The following is a 20,901-nucleotide window of genomic DNA, read 5'->3' on the forward strand; positions in this document are numbered from 1 at the left end:
AGATTTTTCTCCCTTACAGGGTGCTTTAGTCCCTTAATATTCTTTCCTGATGTGAACCACTTTTTTCCCTCACTATAATAAGAAAAAAGAGCTCTAAAGTGGTCTGAAGTGCCTTCATGCTGAAGCCTTTGGGAATCTAAATTTAGAACTTTGGAGAAAAGGGGTAATGGGAAAAACCAAGAAGCTGCATACTAAGAACAAGTATAATCAAGCAAATAAGAAAACTTAAGCTGTTAAAAGATGGCTACACTGAAGTTCTGTATGCTGCTGGTTCTATAGTAGATGAATGAAACTGCATATTTCTACTCTGTATTTACAATTTCTTGAGATTTTTATAGTGTTAATTCATTCAGCACATAAAAAACAATGCAAATGAGTTGCACAAAATAATCAAATTTTTCTATATCATTCACTTTTTATAGGACTTAGGGGAGCTCTGTACTCAAGCCATACACTGTACCTAGTTGAATATGAAGAAGGGATAGGATGGCTTAACTGTGAGTTGCCTGATCATCATGTTATGGACTTCAGTTAGCAGACAAAACTTGTGCAAGTAATTGGATTTGCTGTAAGACACCTAGAAAATCAAGAAGGATTCTTTATTTGGTGCTAGATACAAGCATTAAATGAAACAGTGTAGGCCAACAGACTCATTAAAAGGCAAGACACAGGCTTTAATAAGACATTTAAATCTCTTATAGGTCTGAACAGCCAAAGCTCCACATCCAAAGAATCCTCAGACACAGGTACCTGGTGGTATATCATGTAAAACTCCCAGCCATCTTGCTTTGGTAAAGTAAGAATTTTACCCTAAAAACATAAATAACCTATTTATCACTTACTGTTTAGGTGAGCTAGGTTTGGTTTGCTGTCAACTATAATGCTAAAGCTTAAAATCTACTCCAGGGCTTATATTGGCATGATGTTTATTTTTAGAAACAAAAGACCCTCAGAGGAGCAATAGTAAACAATAGAGCTTGCACTGGTGAGAGCTATTGCTTCCAACAGTTATTTCTCCAGAGCTGCTATTTTAGAAAGTTTGTTTTTAGAATGTCAGCAAGATATGCAGCATAAAAGGTTGAGATACTACAAAGCATGCACATTAACAAGGTTAATGTGTATACAGTAAGAGTATACAATAAAAAATGGTAAAAACATGTCCAAACTCATTATAATGACACTACTCTTTCCTTCCAGGGAGGAAGGGGACAGGTTAAAACAGTTACTGAAAGAATAAAACTGCTTACTACTTTTTAAACCGCAGACACTTGACCAAAATGATCATAAGAACCAAGTATATAAAAGAGGCCATTCTTCTATGTAAAGGAAAAGGGACAGGAAGAAGTACAAGAAAATCCCTGCCAAACCCCTGAAATTTTTATTTAAAAGCAACAGAATTAAGTAACAGTCCTCTACTCCTTTCAATTGCTACTGTAATAAGGGAAAGAAGTTTTGATCAACAGCCAACACCACTTCATTGTAATAGTGATAGGAGAGCAACCTTTAGCTTTACTTGTGCTGTGTCCCAGCTGGTAAGTAAGTGTTCAGCTTTTGTCAGTGTGCCAAGAAACCTGATTGGGTTGTGATGAGGGGTGGAACAGATTCCCCAGTACCTCTTCTTTTCCCAGCATTCTAGAACTGGTCTGGGGTTTTGGAACCAACACCCTCTGCAACCCTGGCAGAAACACAACACATCACACTTAACAATGGGCTGTTTGGACTGGTGGAGGAAACAATTCCATCCCACTTTGACTCCAGAGGACTTGCTTTTGGTAATTTTTTGCAGTTCTGAAAGCCAAACTGAATTGAGTGAGGATTAAGACAGGTGAGTTTCTTTGGAGTTCTCTGATGTTCTTGTTAAAGCACAGTTAAGCTGTTTCAAAAAACACTTCGCACTCTTACCAGGAAGAGAATACTTCTTGGGAATAATTGCTATCAGTTATGTAACAAAGCCAATCCTAAATACAACAATCAGAGGAGAGAGAGAACCTGAAAGTTTTTGGACCCAACAGTCTTTTTAAAACTAAACGCAGGTTTTTCAAGTACAAAGCACACTTAATTCTGTTTAATTCAGAGAAACCTAAGGTGCATACTTTTCAGATCCATTTGAACCAAAAATGTCAGAACAATGGGAACAAACATAACCCTAATTTCAGGAAAGATGGTATAACTCTGTGTAGCATTCTTGCAATGCTCTTGTGCTTTAACTTTCATTTTCTAACTGGATATATCAGCATACATAAGTATGGGTCCTAACCACACACTGAGAATCGGTCCTGTCAACAGCTTGTTAGAACGTGGCAAACTAAGTAGGAAAAAATAAAACAATCTCTCACTGACAGTTGCCAGTGGTTTTATAATTCAGGTCGTAAATAAAAACTATTGTGGAACAAACAAATGTGACAAAGCCTACCTCGGTTAAATTTGTTTATATGATAAAAAAATAAAATATTAAACTGCTCATAGTGCAACATTCTATCAGCATACATAAGTATACCATGCTTTGTAAATTTACTGTTACATTATTTACAGTACATTGCAATGCTTTAAACTAGAGGTGAAAGAACAAAAACAGGTAATGGAAAATGTTTACATACAGGTACAAGTCTTAATATTGTCCAAACTATCAAGTTCACTTTGCAGACTTGTGTGTTGTGCACATTCCTGCCCCACACCACAGGGTACACCTTTCTGGCAGCAGCGATCTGCTCTGTTTGTAGATAGCGGAAAGATGCTTTTAAAAACTGCATAGCCTTCAAGCTTTTCTGTTTCTTCAAACACCAGTTGCAAGGACAGCTGTAAAATACATAAGAACTCCATCAATTACCCATATATGATCAATCTGAAAACTCAGCTCCTGATATAAGATCAATAAATAATCATTTCTGTAGAGCCATACAAAAGCTGAACTAAATTAAAATCCTTTTCCAGCAGTCTCTTAGTTGAAGGATGGTGTTTTATGGGAGGAAAGCAGTTCAAGGATTCTTATCCATTAGTTAAAATTCTGAGCTTTAATTGGGAGCTAAGTTCTCAGAACACAGAACAAAATATGAGCATGTAAAATTATATGCTGCCTTATTTAACATTCTATAAAGCTTCTGCTGGTGTGCACTGCTCAAGCTGATAAATGAATACAGTAAAAATGATGCAGAAACTATGCCTGCAGTACTTATTTAATTTGATATCACTGACCTTGTATTACAGAAATAAGGATTAATTATATCAGAATAATTAACTACACAGGGAGAAAAGACAGCATGCCACTGCATACTGCAAGGAGTTATGTAAAATCCAACAAACAGTGAGAGCTGTCCTAAGGACAACTGTTTATAAGAAAGACTAACTACCAAGTTGCTCTTAGGAGTAGGTTATGTGACTTTTATGTCTCTTCCCCTACAACTGCTAAAGGGAAAAATCTTTTCCTCGCTTTCTCTGAAGAATGTCTTTGGAAGACTGTAAACCTGTTTTATAGGCTGAAACAGCCCTAGAACAGCTACTTTAGATGACAACACTGCTTAAGCAGCAAATACCACTATTCTCTTTTTACATTTCTGCTAACAGCAGACAGGAATCAGAATAACTTCAGGCTGCTTTTAGGTAAGGGAATAAAAGTCAGTGGAAGTTTGAAATCCAGTGTTATCTTTAATTTTTCAAGTCCCAGTGTTTAAGCCTCATATTTTCAGAAAAGACTTTATAATAGCTTAAGACAAGATTCTGTACCATACATTTTGTGAATTCTCATTTCTACTATGTTTGTCCATGATACAACAGAACTGATTCACTTTCTCTAAAGTTCATTAGGTAGCTACTAGGCCTATAATGCATTTCAGGAGTAGAGAATTTTTAAGTGCTTTCCACAGCATTACTCAGAGTAAGCTAAGACCTAGAAACACTTCAGTAAAAGCACTAGTCTTGCTTTAGTGGACAGATGAGAGAAGAAAAATTGAAAGTATAAAAACCCAGTCCATTTTACTGTGCTTTATTTCAATAGATTCTATGTAACTTTAAAGGTTAATTGTGAAAAAGCCAAGCACTCAATACAGCGCATTTAAGAAAGACAGTAATTTACCCATCACCCTGAGATTTTTCTAACCTTACCTTTTGTATCTAAAGTAAGTATTTGGGATTTTTTGTTTTGTTTCTCTAACATCCACATTCTTGAGCACTCTGTGCTTGTGCTCTACGCGGTGATCTCAGCTGTCTCAAGGCAGCATCTCCATACTGAATACCTGAGCCCATTCTTTCTGGATCCAATTCTCCTGATAAGAAACAAAATGGTGGCAGGAACATAGATCATGTGCAAATAATATAGTCCAAATTAACCAATAACATTAGATTAAAAAATGCATAATTATGTTCTGACCTAATTATGAAGAGATTATCTCAATTCTGTTTGCTTTTAGGCAATTTCAAACCTGAATCATTTTGTCCTGTAATTTAACCATGTGCCCTTAATCATAATGACAAAGCAAACTGTCTCAGAATCAGGCTGCAACAAGAAATGTATTTGCACAACTTCTAACAAAAGAAAGGTCCAAAATGTTTTCTGAGAACACATCTAAAAACCTCTTGCTTTCAGAGGTTTATTTGCAAAGAAAATGGTACTGTAGATACTAAGCCAAACAGAAATGGATCAGTCTGACAGAAGGATTCCCAGAAGAACTGTCCCCAGAGAAAATGATCAGCCTTTCCTACTTCTGGTATCCATTTCTGCTTACTCTATACCCTGAGTCTTCAGAAGTGTTCTTATGGCTGTATGGTGGTCCGGCCAAGATAAGAAATATTTAATCTTAAAAAAAAGCCAACCAACCAAGAATCCCTCTGAACAGTTCAGATCACTTATTCAGGTTCATTGCACACAGATGAGCCCTTTATAAGTTAGCAGATGACACTGCATTGAAGGGACAGCACTTGAGGGTAGAGCTGTCATTCAGAGAAGACCTTGGCTGAGCTACAGGAACAGGACATCATTAAATTCAGCAACTACACATGCAGTGCTCTGCACCTTCGAGGGAACACAGACAAGCATTGCTATGGGCTGGGGACTGACTATGTAAATAGTAGCAACTGCTCAGTGCTGGGACATGTTGCCCAGAGGGGCTGTGGAATCTCTGTTCCTGGAGCATCTCAAAATGTTCCTGACAAGCCATGGGCAGCTTGCTCTCATTTTGAATCTCAAATGCACTTCAAACAGGAGGTTGGACCAGAGACCTCCATAGGTTCTTTTCAATCTCCATTTTTCCATGATTCGGTGCATGTGTGCTGGCACAAAGAAAACAGGAGCAGTTCACAGAAAACAGGATTTAATTCTGGCATGGTAATGCCTCTTTAAATCAGTCATGGAACTAAAGTATCATGAGAAACTAGTAAACACTGCTTCTCATGTGGGTTTTGGGTTTGTTTGGGTTCTTTTTGTTTGTTTGTTAAAAATGAAAGCTGTTGTTTGGCATTGATTTGATTCAGTAATCAGGAAACTCCCATGAAAATAACATTTTCATTGAAAAATTAGAGTTTGGCATTCAAAACATGTAATTAGAATCTGAGACAGACTTTTCAATATGGCTAATACTTAAAACTTTGAAGATATCAAGCAGCTAGAAAGGAGGAAAACTGGAATGCAAATTAGCTGTAATGACACCTAACACACAGAAGCCTGTCTCCAATAAAAACCTGCCCACTTGCACTGAGAAGCTTCTGGTATATTTCTAGATCTGTAAAAGTAAAAACGGTTTCAACTAAGAAGCAGGAAGGTCACTTCAGAAAAACACAGTTGCTAGGAAACATCCTTGAAATTTTTAGTATTTCTGTTCAAATTCTCTTGACTGCATTTCATGCTACATACGAGAAGCAGAATTAAAAGTTATGTCTGCCCTGATATTAGGTTTTTATTCTGCACTGCAAAAACTGCCCATTGTCACGCTTGGTATTTGTAGGATGCAGCAACCCACACAGAACATACAACCTACACTCAGAGCTGACTGCTAAGGTAAACACCGTGTAGAAACATCCACAATTCACACCACCACCCCTTTTTAGATACACAGATCTCACTAACACATCCATTCCTATGGGAAGCAGCTATAAAACAAATGAGTTATTTTACTACAGTGGTATTTTGGAGGTTTGGGGTTAATTCTATTAAAGAACTTTGAATAGTAGTATTTTCATGTGTACTTTTTTAGTTTTCAAATGAAATAAAAAAATTTAAAAGAATATAAAGCTTAATTTACCTGATTCAATTTTATTGAGTATTTTTCTTGCACACTGTACAAAGGCCTCTTCAACATTTTCCCCCGTTAGAGCACTTGTTTCCAAGAACATCAGCTCTGCATTTGACACCAAAAAAAACCAATCTCAAAATAAGTCTGGAACATCAGATATAGTGGTTCAAAGTATGAAAGCTAGGAGCAATATTCTTACAGAGATCTACAGTCAGGTAGCATGGTCCAGAAAAATTAGCTTTTGATGGCAAAACCACAAAAAATGTCCTCTGAAATTTATGTATCAACCCTGGAAAGCTGGAATCCAAAGATAATAACCTGGGCTGTGCATGCAAAGTAGCACATGAAACCAATGAACTTCCTACAGATTCGCACTAACATGCAAAAGCAAAGTCAGTAACCAGAGTTGGTAGAAAAGACTATAACTGATTTATAAAAGCAAAACCAGATTTTGCTGATGGCAAGACTGCAGCACAGAAGCTCAGACCGAGGCTGGCTTTAGCTGCCACAGAAACACATCTCCAGATCGGAAATTCTGAGTCCTACAGACCAGGTAATAGTCCTCTAGATCCATGCCCTGCATTAAACTCAGTTTCTTATGAGTAAAACTCATTGAAAACTCATTGCTTCCAACAGCAGCACACCCCATACAACCTTGTCTATTATCTAAGTCTATAAGACACTGAAAAACAGGAAATCAAGTCCTTCATTTTCTCCTCAGCCCTTTGGAGGCAAGGCAATACCTGAAGTTGCATTACATTCCCTAGGGAATATATCTCCATATAGAAGGTACTCTTTAAGCAGCAGCTGCGACTGGAAGAATCAGCAGCAATGAGACTTAAATAGTACATGTGGTTTTCACTGCAGGCACTGTGTCTCTGTGCCTCCTGCACTGACAGAACTCTTTTCTGTAGACAAGGTACAGTGGGCAAAGTACATCCTAACTGCACAAAAAAATTGAACTATTTTAAGTATTATGCATCTTTGAATGCTACATGAAGATTTTGTACTACTTACCATTTTCTTGTGCGAACCGGGACGCTTCTAAAAACGTAACTTCGCGATCGGCATCAAGATCCTTTTTGTTTCCACACAGTATTATCACAATATTTTGACTTGCTAACATTCTTGCATCCGTCAACCAATTAGTAAGTGCATTGTAGGTTTCCCGGCTATGTAGAAAATGACATCCTCTATTAGAACACACTCATTTCTCACGAACAGACCACTGAACCAAAACTCAGATGACAAATCTGTCTTTGCGGCAAACAACAAACTGCTGCTAGTCAGGCAAGGCACCTACACATCTCAACATGCCAATGATGAACTGGGAAGAGTATCAAATTCCTTCATGAAATTATTTAAAAGCTTAAGTTTTTAAAAAACAAAATTAAATCAACCACAATCTCTAAACACACACACAATCGTAAAACATCCTATGACTGAGAAAAGATAAAATTTTAAGCTTTAATCTAGTTTCAGCCTTTTGTGCGTGAAATTTTGGGATACCAGATTGAGTTATTGTTTAACTTGGAACGTTAGGGATACTTAAATTTCAGGTGGAATTGTAAGGATATACTAAGCTGCCTACAATATTTTAATATTATAAAATGCAGAGATTAACAGAATTTTGGGATACAGTAAAGGAATGTGTAGGCAGAGCTATTTTCTCCAGAGAATGACCTACTATATCAGCATACTAATTAGAAGTTTCCACACATAAGTGTGTACTGCCTCAGTTAAGGGTGGCTGAAGTCTCCTCTTGGTTTCTGTGGCAAGGCTTGCTGAGCCACTAGTTGCATGTGGTCCACCATGATTAGACCAGCTACTGGTGAGCCAATACCCATGTATTTGTCTAACCCTTTAGGATTCTTTATATTTCTGACATTCACAATATTTCATGTAAGCCAGTTCTAAAACTTAAATATGCACTGAAACAGAAGTACTTTTTCAATCTACTTTTTTTTCTTCTTGCCCACTGTCCATTAGAGGATTAGGTACTTGGGGAGGAATCATTATGCATTAATTGAAAGAGCTGCTAGCTTTCTTACCTGGTTATATCATAGACAAGCAAAGCACCTGCAGCCCCTCTATAGTAACTCCTTGTTACAGACCTGAAATAGATTTAGAGATATACATTTTTGTGGTGCCTTCACTGTTTAAATTCTGCGTTAAAATAACACCATCTATATTACAAAACAGAATTCTCATTTCCATATTTAAAATAAAACATGTTTTTTCAACAACATTAGCAACTGTGCAGCAGCAGACTATTTACAACTAGAATTTTGATGAAGGATTTTCATTAAATATAGCTGCACAGGGATTCTCAAAGTCCATTATGACCTGTGTGCTGCTGAAGGTATAAGTATCATCATAATATGTGACCAGATACAGAACTGGGAGCTGGTATCTGGTCAACAAACTGAAGAGACCTCATAAATGAAGACTACATACAACTGCCCAGCTTTACCTAGTCGGAGGTATATCCACAGAACTTGTCTAGTAGGGGATATTTACCTGGATTGCTGCCCCTCACTCAGACTTCTACCATCATACGCACCTTTGTTAACCACCCCCTCTCCCAAACCAAAGAAACTCCACACACACACACTCCATCCCCCAAAAATATAAAAAAAAAATGATGCCCTATTTGATGGTGAATGTACTCAGGAATACCCTAGATTTTTTACTGAATTTGACCTATGCCTCAGATGTAGAATACAATTAAAATATAGCATTAAAAGTATACTGGTGGTTCTAAGCTGACAAATAGGTTGCTTTTTCTTTAAGAAACTTAAGATACCTCAGTCTTTCTAGATGGTTATTTACCCAAATAAATCTGACTGGTTTTTTTTCTCCTCTAATAAAACAAAACTATACAATTGTTTTCCTGCAGATTTTGAACAGCTTACAACTTCCTGGCATTTACTTATTCCAACCAACAGAAGGTCTTCTAAACACAGAGTTAGGCACATACAGTATGAGTATTTGTAAGCAGGGGTAAATAACAGCCAACATCCACAGCAACCATTTAATAACAAACACTTAAGAAAATAACTGGAAAGAGTACCTGAATCTTTCTTGTCCTGCTGTATCCCATATCTGCAGTTTTACATATTTACCACCAACATTTATGATCTTTGAACCAAATTCCACTCCTATAGTATGATTTGAGTCATCTTTGACTACAAAAAAACCAAGAAATAAACCCAGACTTATTTGGAGAACATTTAAAGTGAATAATTAGTTTTTACATTAAAAAAATTTAGGTATAATCAAAACTCCTCAGTGATCAAATGACAAACTACCTCCTGAACCATCAAATTTAGTCCCACTCATAAGGACATTGCCTGCACACAGAAATAAACATTTTTAAAATTTTCGAACAGCTTATTCAATTTAAAATTACTACTAGAAAGGCCTGCTTTAAATAAGTTCCAGTTCACTTCCATAAATGGCAAGATACCCTTTGTACATTTTTTTTCCAACTGTGTTTTCCAATACTTTGATGCCAATTAAATTTAAAATTCATGGGAAAACAGAACAAAAAAAGAAGTCTTGTCCATGAATGTGCAAGAGCTGCTACTTCTTTAAAGCAGAAGCAGCTTGTTGTTGGTACCACAGATTCTCAGCAACACACAACTGTCATTACTAGAAGCAACATCATGTTTCAAGTTCAATCGTAGAACGATGCCATGTTCCTTAGTGCTTACACATTATTATCCTAATGTATTCCTCAAGAGATAAGGTGAGTTACCATTTTGTTGAGAAAGATAAGTCACCTTAGATTTACAGAGGTTTCTAAAAACATATTGGTTTTGCTTAATCATGGTGCCAAATGCACTCCCCAATGGCAAATTTTCTATTATCTGTTCATCTCTAAATAACATTCACAACGGAATCTCTACCAGTATTTATCACAGAACACAGTCCTTAACAAAGACAACAGCATGACTATTTATTTAGAAAGATACTACAGGCTTTCTAAATCTACTCAAGCAATTCAATTTTATTTTCATCGTTTTTTTCTAAAAGATCCAAGTCTCTACTATTTATCTAGGGAAGCTTATAGCTGCAAGATATAACTTCTCACAAGAAGACAGTATGTTCATCACCATCCCGTTATATTTATTTGAGAGTAATAGGGCATAATGCTCCATATTAGGCTTCTGGCTAGAGGCAAACAGTGAGCAATAAAGACTTACAGTACGGTTCTGAACATAATTCTTAGCCAAAATCCTCACCTACACAAACAAGAGAACTATAGGAACTTACATACAAGGCTGAGTGATACAAAGCATGTGGTACAAAGCAATAACTCTTACTGTGTTTCACACATACTTACATTTCTTTTCAATGAATTGGTGCAGCAAACAGGATTTTCCAGTTCCAGCATTTCCTATGACCAAGAACTTGAACAGGAAATCTGAAGATTGAAAGAAAAAAAAATTATTAAATTGTAGTACATACTCACATTTTTGTCACAAGCCAGCTATTCTCCTTAAAGAGAAAGGAATAGATGACAAAATTAGCAAAATAACAATAAATCTCAAGAATAACCTAGTGTGTTCAATAGTGATGTTTCAAAGAATGCTGTTTGTTTATGGAGATGGACAAAAAGAGATGGAAATGGCTGAATCTGAACTGAGTTAAAAATAAACCTGTTTGAAGGGTATGTAAGCTACTAACTAGAGCCAGTACAGGTGCCCTATATAGTGATGCAATTTTTAAAAATCTCTACATTATTGTATTTTTATTTTTTTAAATTATTTTATTCACATTAATTTGAACTTCCCTATATAACTGTTTACTCCTTGTACTCTGTTTTAATTCATGTAAACCTTGGACAACAACAATATTTTTCTACAAAATTTAAAGGGAAGAAGCATTTTTATTCTGGGACGCCTGGTTTCACATTTCTTCCACATGGTAAATTAATATACAGGTATTTCTGGCACATTACCTATTTATGAGCCATTTACATCAGTGTTCATTGGTAACACATGTATTCAAGATTTATGTTTATGTTAAAACAATAGAACAATTTGTATTGTTTCAACAGATACATATAACGCTTTAATGCTACCTCCCTGAATTTGCTTTAGTTTCACTAAAGACTGAAGAAACCTTCCCTGTCTTTACTGCTCTCAAAACTGGCAAACTGTGATAAGAAAGCTTACAATTGCTTCCCCCAATATATCACCACCAAGGCAACCTTTACAGTTCATGCAAGATTTGCTATTTATTTTTCTACCAGCAGCAGATTTTTTTTATTTTTATTGCACAGTTTCTCTTATAAACACAGCAGGTCTCCAGAAGATATCCAGTAAGCATGCAATGAAAAGGATTAAGTTTGCAGTATCAACAAAAATAAGAACATTAATTTTTTTAATAGTGTTCAAAGCTGTCAAATGGGTTACATGGATATTGGCCATGGGGATGGCAGAATAAAAAGAAAATTAGATTATGCCTGGCAAGTCAAAGCACTAATACAATACTCTCTCAGAGCATTATTTGAATATTTAGTTTTAAAAACTGAATCTAAGATGCACACAAATCTATGTGCTCATTCCATTTCGTGCAGGAATTATTTGTTCTGTTGTATCATAAACACCCTCTAGCAATGGTGAAAGGAACAAGCAAGTTTCTCAAATGCTAAGAAAATGTCTACTGTTGAAAAGTCAGTAACAAAATAGAGGGCCACAGGTTCTGGGAATGTCTACCACCATTTGTCTTCACTTATCTCCCAGATTTTATTCATATTTAAAATCAAGTAGTGTTTTATTAAGGACTTTTGATTTTTTTTTTTTGCCTTTGCATGATTTTTCTTGTTTCAAATGTTGTCAAAGACACGGTATACATTCTGTATTCTACCCTTCTCAGAAAGAGATTGCTGTTTCTTGCTCACAAAATGTGACCATTTACATGCTCAAGACATTCTGTTCCAAACTCCTCTCATTCTTCACGCCCCCACCCAGCTGCTCATGCTTTCTGGATAAAAAAAATTGTTACAAACAGGATTTTCCTTCAGGTTGCAAAAATTTTGTGTGTTATCTCCTGTAAAGAAGGGCCCCTCATGTCACCTCAACTGCAAAACACGCTGAAGCTGAGAACGCTTCATTCTATCAAGTCTTCACTGTTAGTATGAAATGCAGACATCGTAAATAGTCGCAAAGTGTCAGGTTAAGAAAAAAATCTCAAAGAAACCCAAGATTTAATTTTTATGGATCAAATATCACTCGTTAGCTGCCTTGTATGCCATTTTGTATATTTAAACTACTGTGGGTGTGTGCAATCTCACCAGTTTTACCATTTCAAAATGTAAGATGTTCTGAGACATACTCACAATTAAAATAATCTGTTTCTGATATCTGCCATGTTTCCAAAAATAAATCTGAAATCCAGTTAAAACTGTTGTACTATGTATCTGGGGAATGCTGTTTGCCAGATTTTCTTGTTAAAAACAACTGTAAAATTCAAGTTTACCATCATCTTTTTTCCACAGAAAATTCATATGATTGACAGTGTAACAGCTACTGTCAACCTAAACCAGGAAAAGAATAAACCCGGAACTCTATTCCTCCACTAATTTGCACTGTTGTAAGCACTGGTGGTTAAATGTGGCTCACAAAGGCACATCTGTGCAACCCATAAACCCACAGTGAACAGCAAATTTAACACCCTGCTCCGTTCTACACAGACAGGCTGTGGGCCAGTGAGATACTGGGACAAGGATGTTGCTGTTAGGGACCGATCTGGAAGAGCTCCAGAACAGCAGCGTATTTTTCCCTGAGATGTTTTAAGTTGAGGTGCTCTCTGAAAGTAAGAATGATATTTGGGGATTTTATATTCTTGTCTTTAAACTGGTAACATATTCTAGCAGCACTTTATACTAGACTCATGATTCCTATCAAGAGTCTATTTTGCAAAACAACTTTAAAAGGGAATCTTTCCTACAGATAAATCACTTAGATGCCAGTTCAATGCCTGCTTACTTAGTAGACAAAAAATAAATTTCCCTCTGGCAAAACAGCAAACAGACTCTCTAAGGTGAAACTTGAAACTGAAGTTACAATTCACTTGTTCACAGTATGAAACTAAGGCAAATGTGTTTTATTCCACCAGAGAATGAAAATATCAAAATCTTCTAATAAAAAAAAAAATTAAAAACTTTCTGCATCAAAGAAGGCAGTACATGTAGACTTGTAGAGTAAAAGATTTGGATGTTGCATTCTCAAATGTAACTGCGCTTCCATCAGTTTGAACTCCAAATTTATGTAAATTGTTCAAACTAGCAAGAGGCTTTTAGACTTATGTTAACAGTTTGTCCACAAGTACTGGAAAAAATGGTTCAGGAAATATGGAATACTCTGCACAGTTAATCATCTGCAAGGAAGGGCAAGAAAAAGGCTTTGCCAATACCAAAATCATAAATACCTAGGTTTAACAAGCTTTTAAGTTGACAGCCTAGCATATTAACGAGTAAGGTAATACCAGGTGATAACAGGGAGAACACCCTTCATTTTGTTATTCTGGAACTTCTTTCTTATAATGTCATTCTGTATGATAACGGGTATTACATCAATTACATTTTTAGAACTTATTTTAGTGCTCGATTTAGAACATGAAATGTCTTCTCTTTAAGCTGTACAGATGTATCTAAAAATTTAGCACAGTTCAGAAACACAGAAACCAAATGAAACTGGACTGATAGCTTCTTTCAGACCAACTGTAACATCACTGCGTACTCAAACTTGGTAAGAACTTTAATATATTCATTCTTTGCAACTTCTTAATTGCTCTAGATTTTCTTTTTGATGTTCTCTTCCCAGAGGACTTAAGTCACTTTATTTCACAGCCTTTTTTTTTTTTCCTGCGAGCGACAAAGTGGCTCTGAGCTCCAGCATTCCGGTCAGCTGCCAAGGCTGTCACCCAAGAAAAACTTTTCTTTTTAATTCTGTTGTTCCTCCTTCATAAAAAAGCTGAAAAGCAACATCATTCAGATGTTACAAATGCTTGCTGCCAGGCTAGCTACTGAAAATGTCTAGAAAAGTTAAAGTACTTTGCCTGTAAATAAAATCATCTTTATACAGTTTAGCCCTAAATGCACTGCCCTCTGTGAGCTACACGCGTCACCTGATTCCAAACTGGGTAGTGGGTAAAGGAAAAAAAACTTACATTCTAGCACAGGTGAAAAGGAGTAAAACTGTGGCTTCACCCTAAAGATGCACCAGCAACACGAGCAGCTAAACTACATAAATTACATGTTGGTTGCTGTTTTGCATTTGTTTTTTCCTTCTGGGGAGGTGAGGTGTGAGCTGAGGGGAAAGGAGAAGAGAGACACTTGTGGGCTTTGACTCAAGTACCAGCAAAAACAGATGGTTCATGTGGAAACCACCCCCAGACATCCAACCACCTCCTTTGACTGAAGTCTGCTCCAGCAGAAGGAATAATTGAACAGGTTTTGAGCTACTGCAGCTTAGTCTATGAAATTGTTTCTTCTTGCTAATACAGTAGAGCGGGGTGGAGGAAGGGTGAGAGACCAAATTATGTCCTCAATCTCAGTTTGATCTCCCTCCAACTCCTTGCTAAAGAGTAGAATTTATAATCACTAATGCTGACCCTTCGGAAACTCTCATTCATGCCACGGGGAAAAAAAAAAGGTCTCCTCATTATTAGACATCTATTTTGCAGAAGGAAAGAGTGCTCTGAAACATTCCTACTGGCATATGCTGCCTCAAAATGAGAGAAAAGAGGAGCTATTCCCACTGCTTACTCCTTTTTCTAGCAGTAAGTTAACAAGATAAACAGGTAGAACGGATAAATCTAGCTCTACTCCAATCTGCATAAGGAATGCTTGGAAGAGGGAAGATCTGCTTCCTTACAAGCAAAAGAGCTACATTGTCTAAGAAATAAAGTCAGATTTGGAACAAACTGGAGGCCAGGGTGATAAACGCAGAGACTGCCAGGTAACTGCCAGGGGATGGGGTGGCGAGAAAAGCATGAATCAAATTGTCCAGACCAAAAAGAATTATTTTCAAATGGACAGAAGAGACTATACATTCTCTGACAATCACAGAAATTGATAAACTTATGGGGCCAGACTGGGAGTAGTAGATACTAGTGGAGAAAACACAGGGAAGAAGGGAGTGAAGAGATCTGACTGGAATCTTACATATCGCACCGATTCAAAGGTCGTACAACCTTTCTTCTATCCTTCTACTATTTAAAATCCAAAGGTTGCTTTGCATTTACCTATTAAGGGTAAGCTATTTTTATGTCAGTCTGTATTTACCACAACACAAAAACACGTATACTTTGCCCTGGGAAGCACGCTAAAACATGCATGTGTTGTCATATGGCAACTATCTACAGAAATGCCATTGCATCTCAGAAATACTGAGTAAAAATAATTTTCCTAGAGACTCGTTTCCAACGTTACAAGATAAACTTTTAAAAGAATTGCCCCAAAAGCAGCAATAAAATGTTCTTTGTAACCCCAAAATTCATGGAGTTATCTTGTATTCATGTTTGGTTTGGTTCTGGCACTTTGTAAGGGAAATAAACTGAACACATAGGAAAGGGATAAACAGATTAGAAAGCTAAGAAGAGAAGATATGGAACTTATGAAATACATTGATAGGAGAGAAAAATAAATTGTGAACAAAATTTAGTGTCAAGACTGAGAAGCTACAGAACTTGGTTTGAAAAGAGGGAAGAAACAAGAATCTCAGTAAGGGACAGAAATAGCTAGGAAAAGTGAGTGGACAGAAAAGCTTCAAAGTAGACAGAATTTGACATGGAGGAAGGAACTCAGGGAGGGGGAAAAAAAGGAGAAGATAAGTAAATTAACTGAGGTGGGTAATGAAATATGATAGGCAGAAAGGACTGACCAGAGGAAAGGATCTTTATTCCTCATGGATTGAGAAAAATATTGAAAAAAATAGTTCCCCCTTTCAAAGGGAAGAGAAGTTGAAACCTCACAGCAAACTTAAAAATCATATAAAGGTCAGACAGCAAAATGACATGGGGGAAAAAAAAAACCCCACCAACCCAACCACCAGCCAGTTTTCTGAGCCTATCCATATGGGATGAAAAGCTTGAGGTTACATAACCAGAATGGGTCATAATTCAGGTGACAAGAAGAAAAATCCAACTCATGAATAAGCACCTATAAGGGTAGAAGCTACAGGAATTCCAGCACTGAGGGGATACAGTGACCACTGGTCTCCCCACCAGCCAAAACTGCCCTAATACTTTTCTCATCCTTGATGGTCACGTTACAGCTGGTCAGAAACAAACCATCCTTTGTTAGGACAGCGAGCACATTAAATCCCAGGAAGTTCATCAAGCACAGCAGATCCACAGTTTTATCACACTGTATTGTTTACTTTGATCTGTCAGTGGGGCTGCTACATATGTGTACAGGACAATGCAAAATTATATAGTGACTACTATTACAGTCAGAGGTGGTATAACCATTGTTAAATTTTATGCTATAACTTAGTGTTAGTCTATCTTCTCTAAAACTTGACACTCTCAAGCATTTTGGCTCAGAATTTTTTGTAGCTTGTGTATGCATAGGACAAAATGAAAACTCAAAAGGGTAATGTAAGGTTGTTCAACAGGAACAATCCACAACTGGAAACCTTTCATTTCCAAGGGCTTGTTTTCTAGGACACCAAAAAAACTGGAAAGTATCAGCAGCTACAGCAGGCTTATAATCCCTATTCTGCATGACTGGAACAATGCAAAAAATGTTGAAATGTTCTTGTTTAAGATACCAATCATCTATTTAGCTTACTTAGTATTACAGCATAAAAAGAGGAGCACTACTGAAATCCTGTAATCTCTGGTTTTCTACCAACCCATCTGCTCAGAGACCACCAATCCCACTTTAATCACAGCCGAAGCGATCCCAGTTCTTGATCACAAGAGTTCAGAGCATAAGGAACTTGTTCAAACTCAAATCTAGATCTGCAAAGCACACTCCTCTGGTTTTTACAGGTAAGTTCTGCATGTATCTAAAAAGTATGGACAAAAGAAGCAGGGTCTTAGTATCTCAATGTTTGCACTTCAAGGGCTGCCCCACACACTCTTGCCTCATTTTGCCCCTTAGTTCTGTGCACTTGCTGTGCACCAAATCACGGACCAGTAGGAAAAACCACCAAGCACTGATGACTAGAGTATTGAAATAAACTGACTTACATAGGAGAAACAATCAAGTCAGTCAGCCTACTAGTAAGAACTCCTGATGGCCATGCCAGCCTCCCTCACAGTTAGCAGAGTTGTGTCCAATTTTGCTTTAATTATCCAAACTACCTCTTATTTTCAAGACTCTGCTCTAAAAGCAAGAGGATGCAAATCCAGCTCAAAAGTTTGAACCACCACTGAAGAATCATAGAATATGCTGATTTGGAAGGGACCCATCAGGACCATCGAGTCCAACTCCCAATCCTGTGCATGACACCCCAAGAATCAACCACATGCCTGTGAGCATTGTCCAAACACCTGAACTCAGACAGGCTTGGTGCTGTGACCGCTTCCCTGGGGAGCCTCTTCTAGTGCCCAACCACCCTCAGAAAAGATGTTGCAACACATAAAACCAGAAAATGACACATGAAAGGGTTTATCACAGCACTGAATTCTGATCTTACTCTCATGGACTACGAATATGAGCCTATTCCATGAACATTGAATATGTTTATGTGTACAGCAGCATCTTTACACTGCAAAATATTATGGAACTGTATGATATGGAATTGGGAGAAAAGCAAAATCTATTCAAGAAGGGTTGTTTCAAGCAAGATTACAAAGAAGAGAAGTGAATACTATTCAGTTGCTTCTCACCTCCACCTTCAAAATGGCACTTCACTTCTTTGGTCAAACAGGAAAGGAAGAGTAAAAATGTCTCTCATAAAAGCAACTATTTAACTGCAGTACATTTTTTTATTTTGAACCTTGAGTGCAATCTAGCCATCCAAAAAGTTTGTTTTGCAAACGTTTGTTCCAATTCCTGCAGGAGAGTCAAACACTCGAGCAACACCAGCTCTGCTTAGCTCTACTCTTCTCTTTGTTGCTTCCCAGCAAGGCGCTGACACACCTTGTCAGTGCCTGCGCTCCGACTTACTCCATCGGATGTTTTCCTACCAGTAGCAGTCAGACATCCATTTCAACTCACTCTCACAGTGAACTCCTTTTGATGCCTGCATGTCTAAGACAACAGGGCCGAAACCTTAACTTGACCCTCTGAAGCACACACAGCCTCCAACGACAGAAACGGGCAGCTTCTCTCAGAGGACATGCACCGAGAGTTTCCCTCGGAATCCCTGACCCACAGCGAGCAGTGTCTAAGTTGGCACTTCCTCACGGTGAAGGATAACTGGGAACGCTCCCAGCCGGGCAGCCACGGGTGGGGCAGGCGCAGCAGGGCCAGGGGAGCGGCGGGCCAGGGGGACCCGCCCGGGCCCGGGGAACTCTCACGCCACACTGGCTCCCCCCCGCTCCTCAGAGGACACCGCCCGGCCCCGGGCCCGCTCTCCCGGAGGGGAAGAGGGAGGGGGGGATCCCCTCGCTCCGCTCCCGGTTCCTACCGTAGGTCTCGGACATGGCAGTCTGCGACATCCCGTGAGGGCAAGCCCTCCGCCGCCGCCGCTCCTGCTTCCCCGCCCGCCCGGGCTCGGCGCTCACCGGCGGAGGGAGCGAACAGGCCCCGCTCCGCGGGCCCGGCTCAGCCCCGCCCACACCGCCGACGCGCACGCGCGCCCGGGCCCCACGCGAGCCCCGCCTCCCCGCGCAGGCGCGGCAGCTCGCGCCCGCCGGCACCGCCCACTCCCCGGGCGGCCGCCCCCAAAACAAGGAGCACGTGCGGGGCATCCCCACCCTGGGATAGCCCTCCCCTTCCTCCCCCCAGGGAAGTCGGGGTGTGAAATAAACTCTCCGAGTGCAATAGTGTTGTCCCAGACGCGGGCTCGTCACGCAGTGCGCAGCGCCAATTCACACACCGAGGCGTTGTTTCTGTGAAGCCGTTTCCGTGTTTTTCTGTGTTTTATCCTGGTTTGCGCAGAGCAGGGAGCCGGGAGGTAACGCACGAAAGGCTATGTCCGCGGTCATTGAAACTGCGCACTATTTATACATTTGAACAAACAAATGCATCAGCATTCATTGGTTACAAATTACGTAACTTCTAATTAGTACTCAACCCCCTATTTGCTTGTTACTCCTCTCGCTTCTCATGGTAAATGGTCCGCAGGCTCAGTTCTTCCCTTCTTTTGAGTCTGCGGTCGGTTTTGAATAGGTGGTCAATGAGTCGGTGATCGCGGTCTCCCGCTGCTGGAATCACCTTTCCCCCAGTTACTGCTCTCAGTCCTACTGACTTCACTCCTGGTGGCTCTGGTCTAGACAGCCCACTCACCTCGAGATAATCTTCTCTTTTCATCAAAACAAAAGATTAGCCAAGCATACAACATTCAGAATGCAATTGCTTAATCATAACCCTACGGTTATAGCTACTGATGAATAACAAAAAAAATTGCAAAGTTTGATTCAAATCTTGAGAGGCTTGATATCAATAGTGCCTTATCTATATTATTCTTTATTGGATGTCTTAACTCCCCTGTCAACCCTGGTTAGACCTCATACCTCGTGATTTGAGAATGTATGGTCCTGTGTGTTAATAAAATCATTCTTTCTGAATTAAATAGCAAGAATTGACCTCATCAGTGTCCATCTTGAATACAAATGCAAGAAAAACCCCCAAAGCCAAATGTTTAATTCATTTTCTGATTTATGGTTTCTGTTAATTACATGTACTAGAAACTTCTGGCTCATGTAAAAAGAGATATATTTTGTCAAATTGGATCTGCACATCAGGACTTCCTCAAATTAGTTTCACCACAATTATTGTGCCTAGAAGTGGTTGTGGTTGTAAAATTGCTTCTTAGAAGGTCATCTTAAGGTTTCTCTAAAAACGCTAGTCTCATTTTTTACTGGCTTTTACTAACTAGTGTACCATAATAAGAATGAAAGAGGACCCACAAGATCTCATCAGAGCCAGACTCAGGATGGGGTATTCTGAGTGATGTGAAAGCTCTTTCTTCCAAAATAAAATAACACAACTTAAGATTTTGTGGATTTGGACATGGCTTTTGATGATCTAGCATTGCGAGGCAGATCCTTCTGTTTTCCTTTGCCTTTCCTTTATTTTCATTTATATTGTAGGGGAACAAAGTTCAGCCTGTAACTGAAGCTGGGACGTGGTTTTGGTTCACCTTCACCGTAGTCTCCTGGCTGGGACTGGAGTGCAGATGAAGGTGGGATAGGCTTTTCCTTGAGGGAGTGGTGGGGATACCTTACTTTGGTCTGAAGGTGGCACTGCAAGGCTGTATGTGGAAACCACTGCAGTAGCTTGACGCTACTGTTGTCTCTGGTAGTTATGGCCGTATAACACGCAGTCCAACCTGGGAGACTCACGTAAAATGGGGAATGATGTATTCTGCTGCACTTCTCTGTTCCTTGCATGCTGAATACGGAAAGCAACCTAGTGTATGTGGAAGCTGCAGCTCGATTTGATTCAGCTCAATTTGAAGCAGCAATGAATCTGACTCCAACAACCCAAAAGGAATATGAAGACAGGTGATTGATACTCTGAGGAACCTCTGAGATTGGCATGACCTCC

The 20,901-nt window shown here is 38.8% G+C and overlaps 1 protein-coding gene across 1 annotated transcript; it reads right to left on the bottom strand.

Moving 5' to 3' along the window:
- Window positions 1–580: 580 nt before the first annotated feature.
- RAB4A (RAB4A, member RAS oncogene family) lies at window positions 581–18,969 on the bottom strand. Its single transcript, XM_027721330.2, has 8 exons — window positions 18,818–18,969; window positions 10,570–10,650; window positions 9,295–9,409; window positions 8,273–8,335; window positions 7,239–7,393; window positions 6,231–6,326; window positions 4,099–4,259; window positions 581–2,796 (listed from the first exon to the last, which is right to left on the bottom strand). Exons 1-7 carry the CDS (start codon window positions 18,846–18,848, stop codon window positions 4,144–4,146), a joined length of 657 nt encoding a protein of 218 aa, XP_027577131.1. The 5' UTR covers window positions 18,849–18,969; the 3' UTR covers window positions 581–2,796; window positions 4,099–4,143.
- Between the last annotated feature and the right edge of the window lie 1,932 nt (window positions 18,970–20,901).

Source organism: Pipra filicauda, unplaced genomic scaffold, assembly GCF_003945595.2.
Source record: "Pipra filicauda isolate LSUMZ 115617 unplaced genomic scaffold, ASM394559v2 scaffold16_size7369187_pilon, whole genome shotgun sequence".
NCBI classification, from domain to species: domain Eukaryota; kingdom Metazoa; phylum Chordata; class Aves; order Passeriformes; family Pipridae; genus Pipra; species Pipra filicauda.

Excerpts from the sequence above, each read along its gene's own strand:
- RAB4A (XM_027721330.2), bottom strand. The coding sequence starts at position 18,848 with ATGTCGCAGACTGCCATGTCCGAGACCTACG. Across the intron at positions 9,410-10,569 it reads CCAATTCATTGAAAAGAAAT|TCAAAGATGACTCAAATCAT; the intron begins GTAAGTATGTGT and ends GTTTTTTTGTAG. Across the intron at positions 6,327-7,238 it reads CCGGTTCGCACAAGAAAATG|AGCTGATGTTCTTGGAAACA; the intron begins GTAAGTAGTACA and ends TGTCAAATGCAG.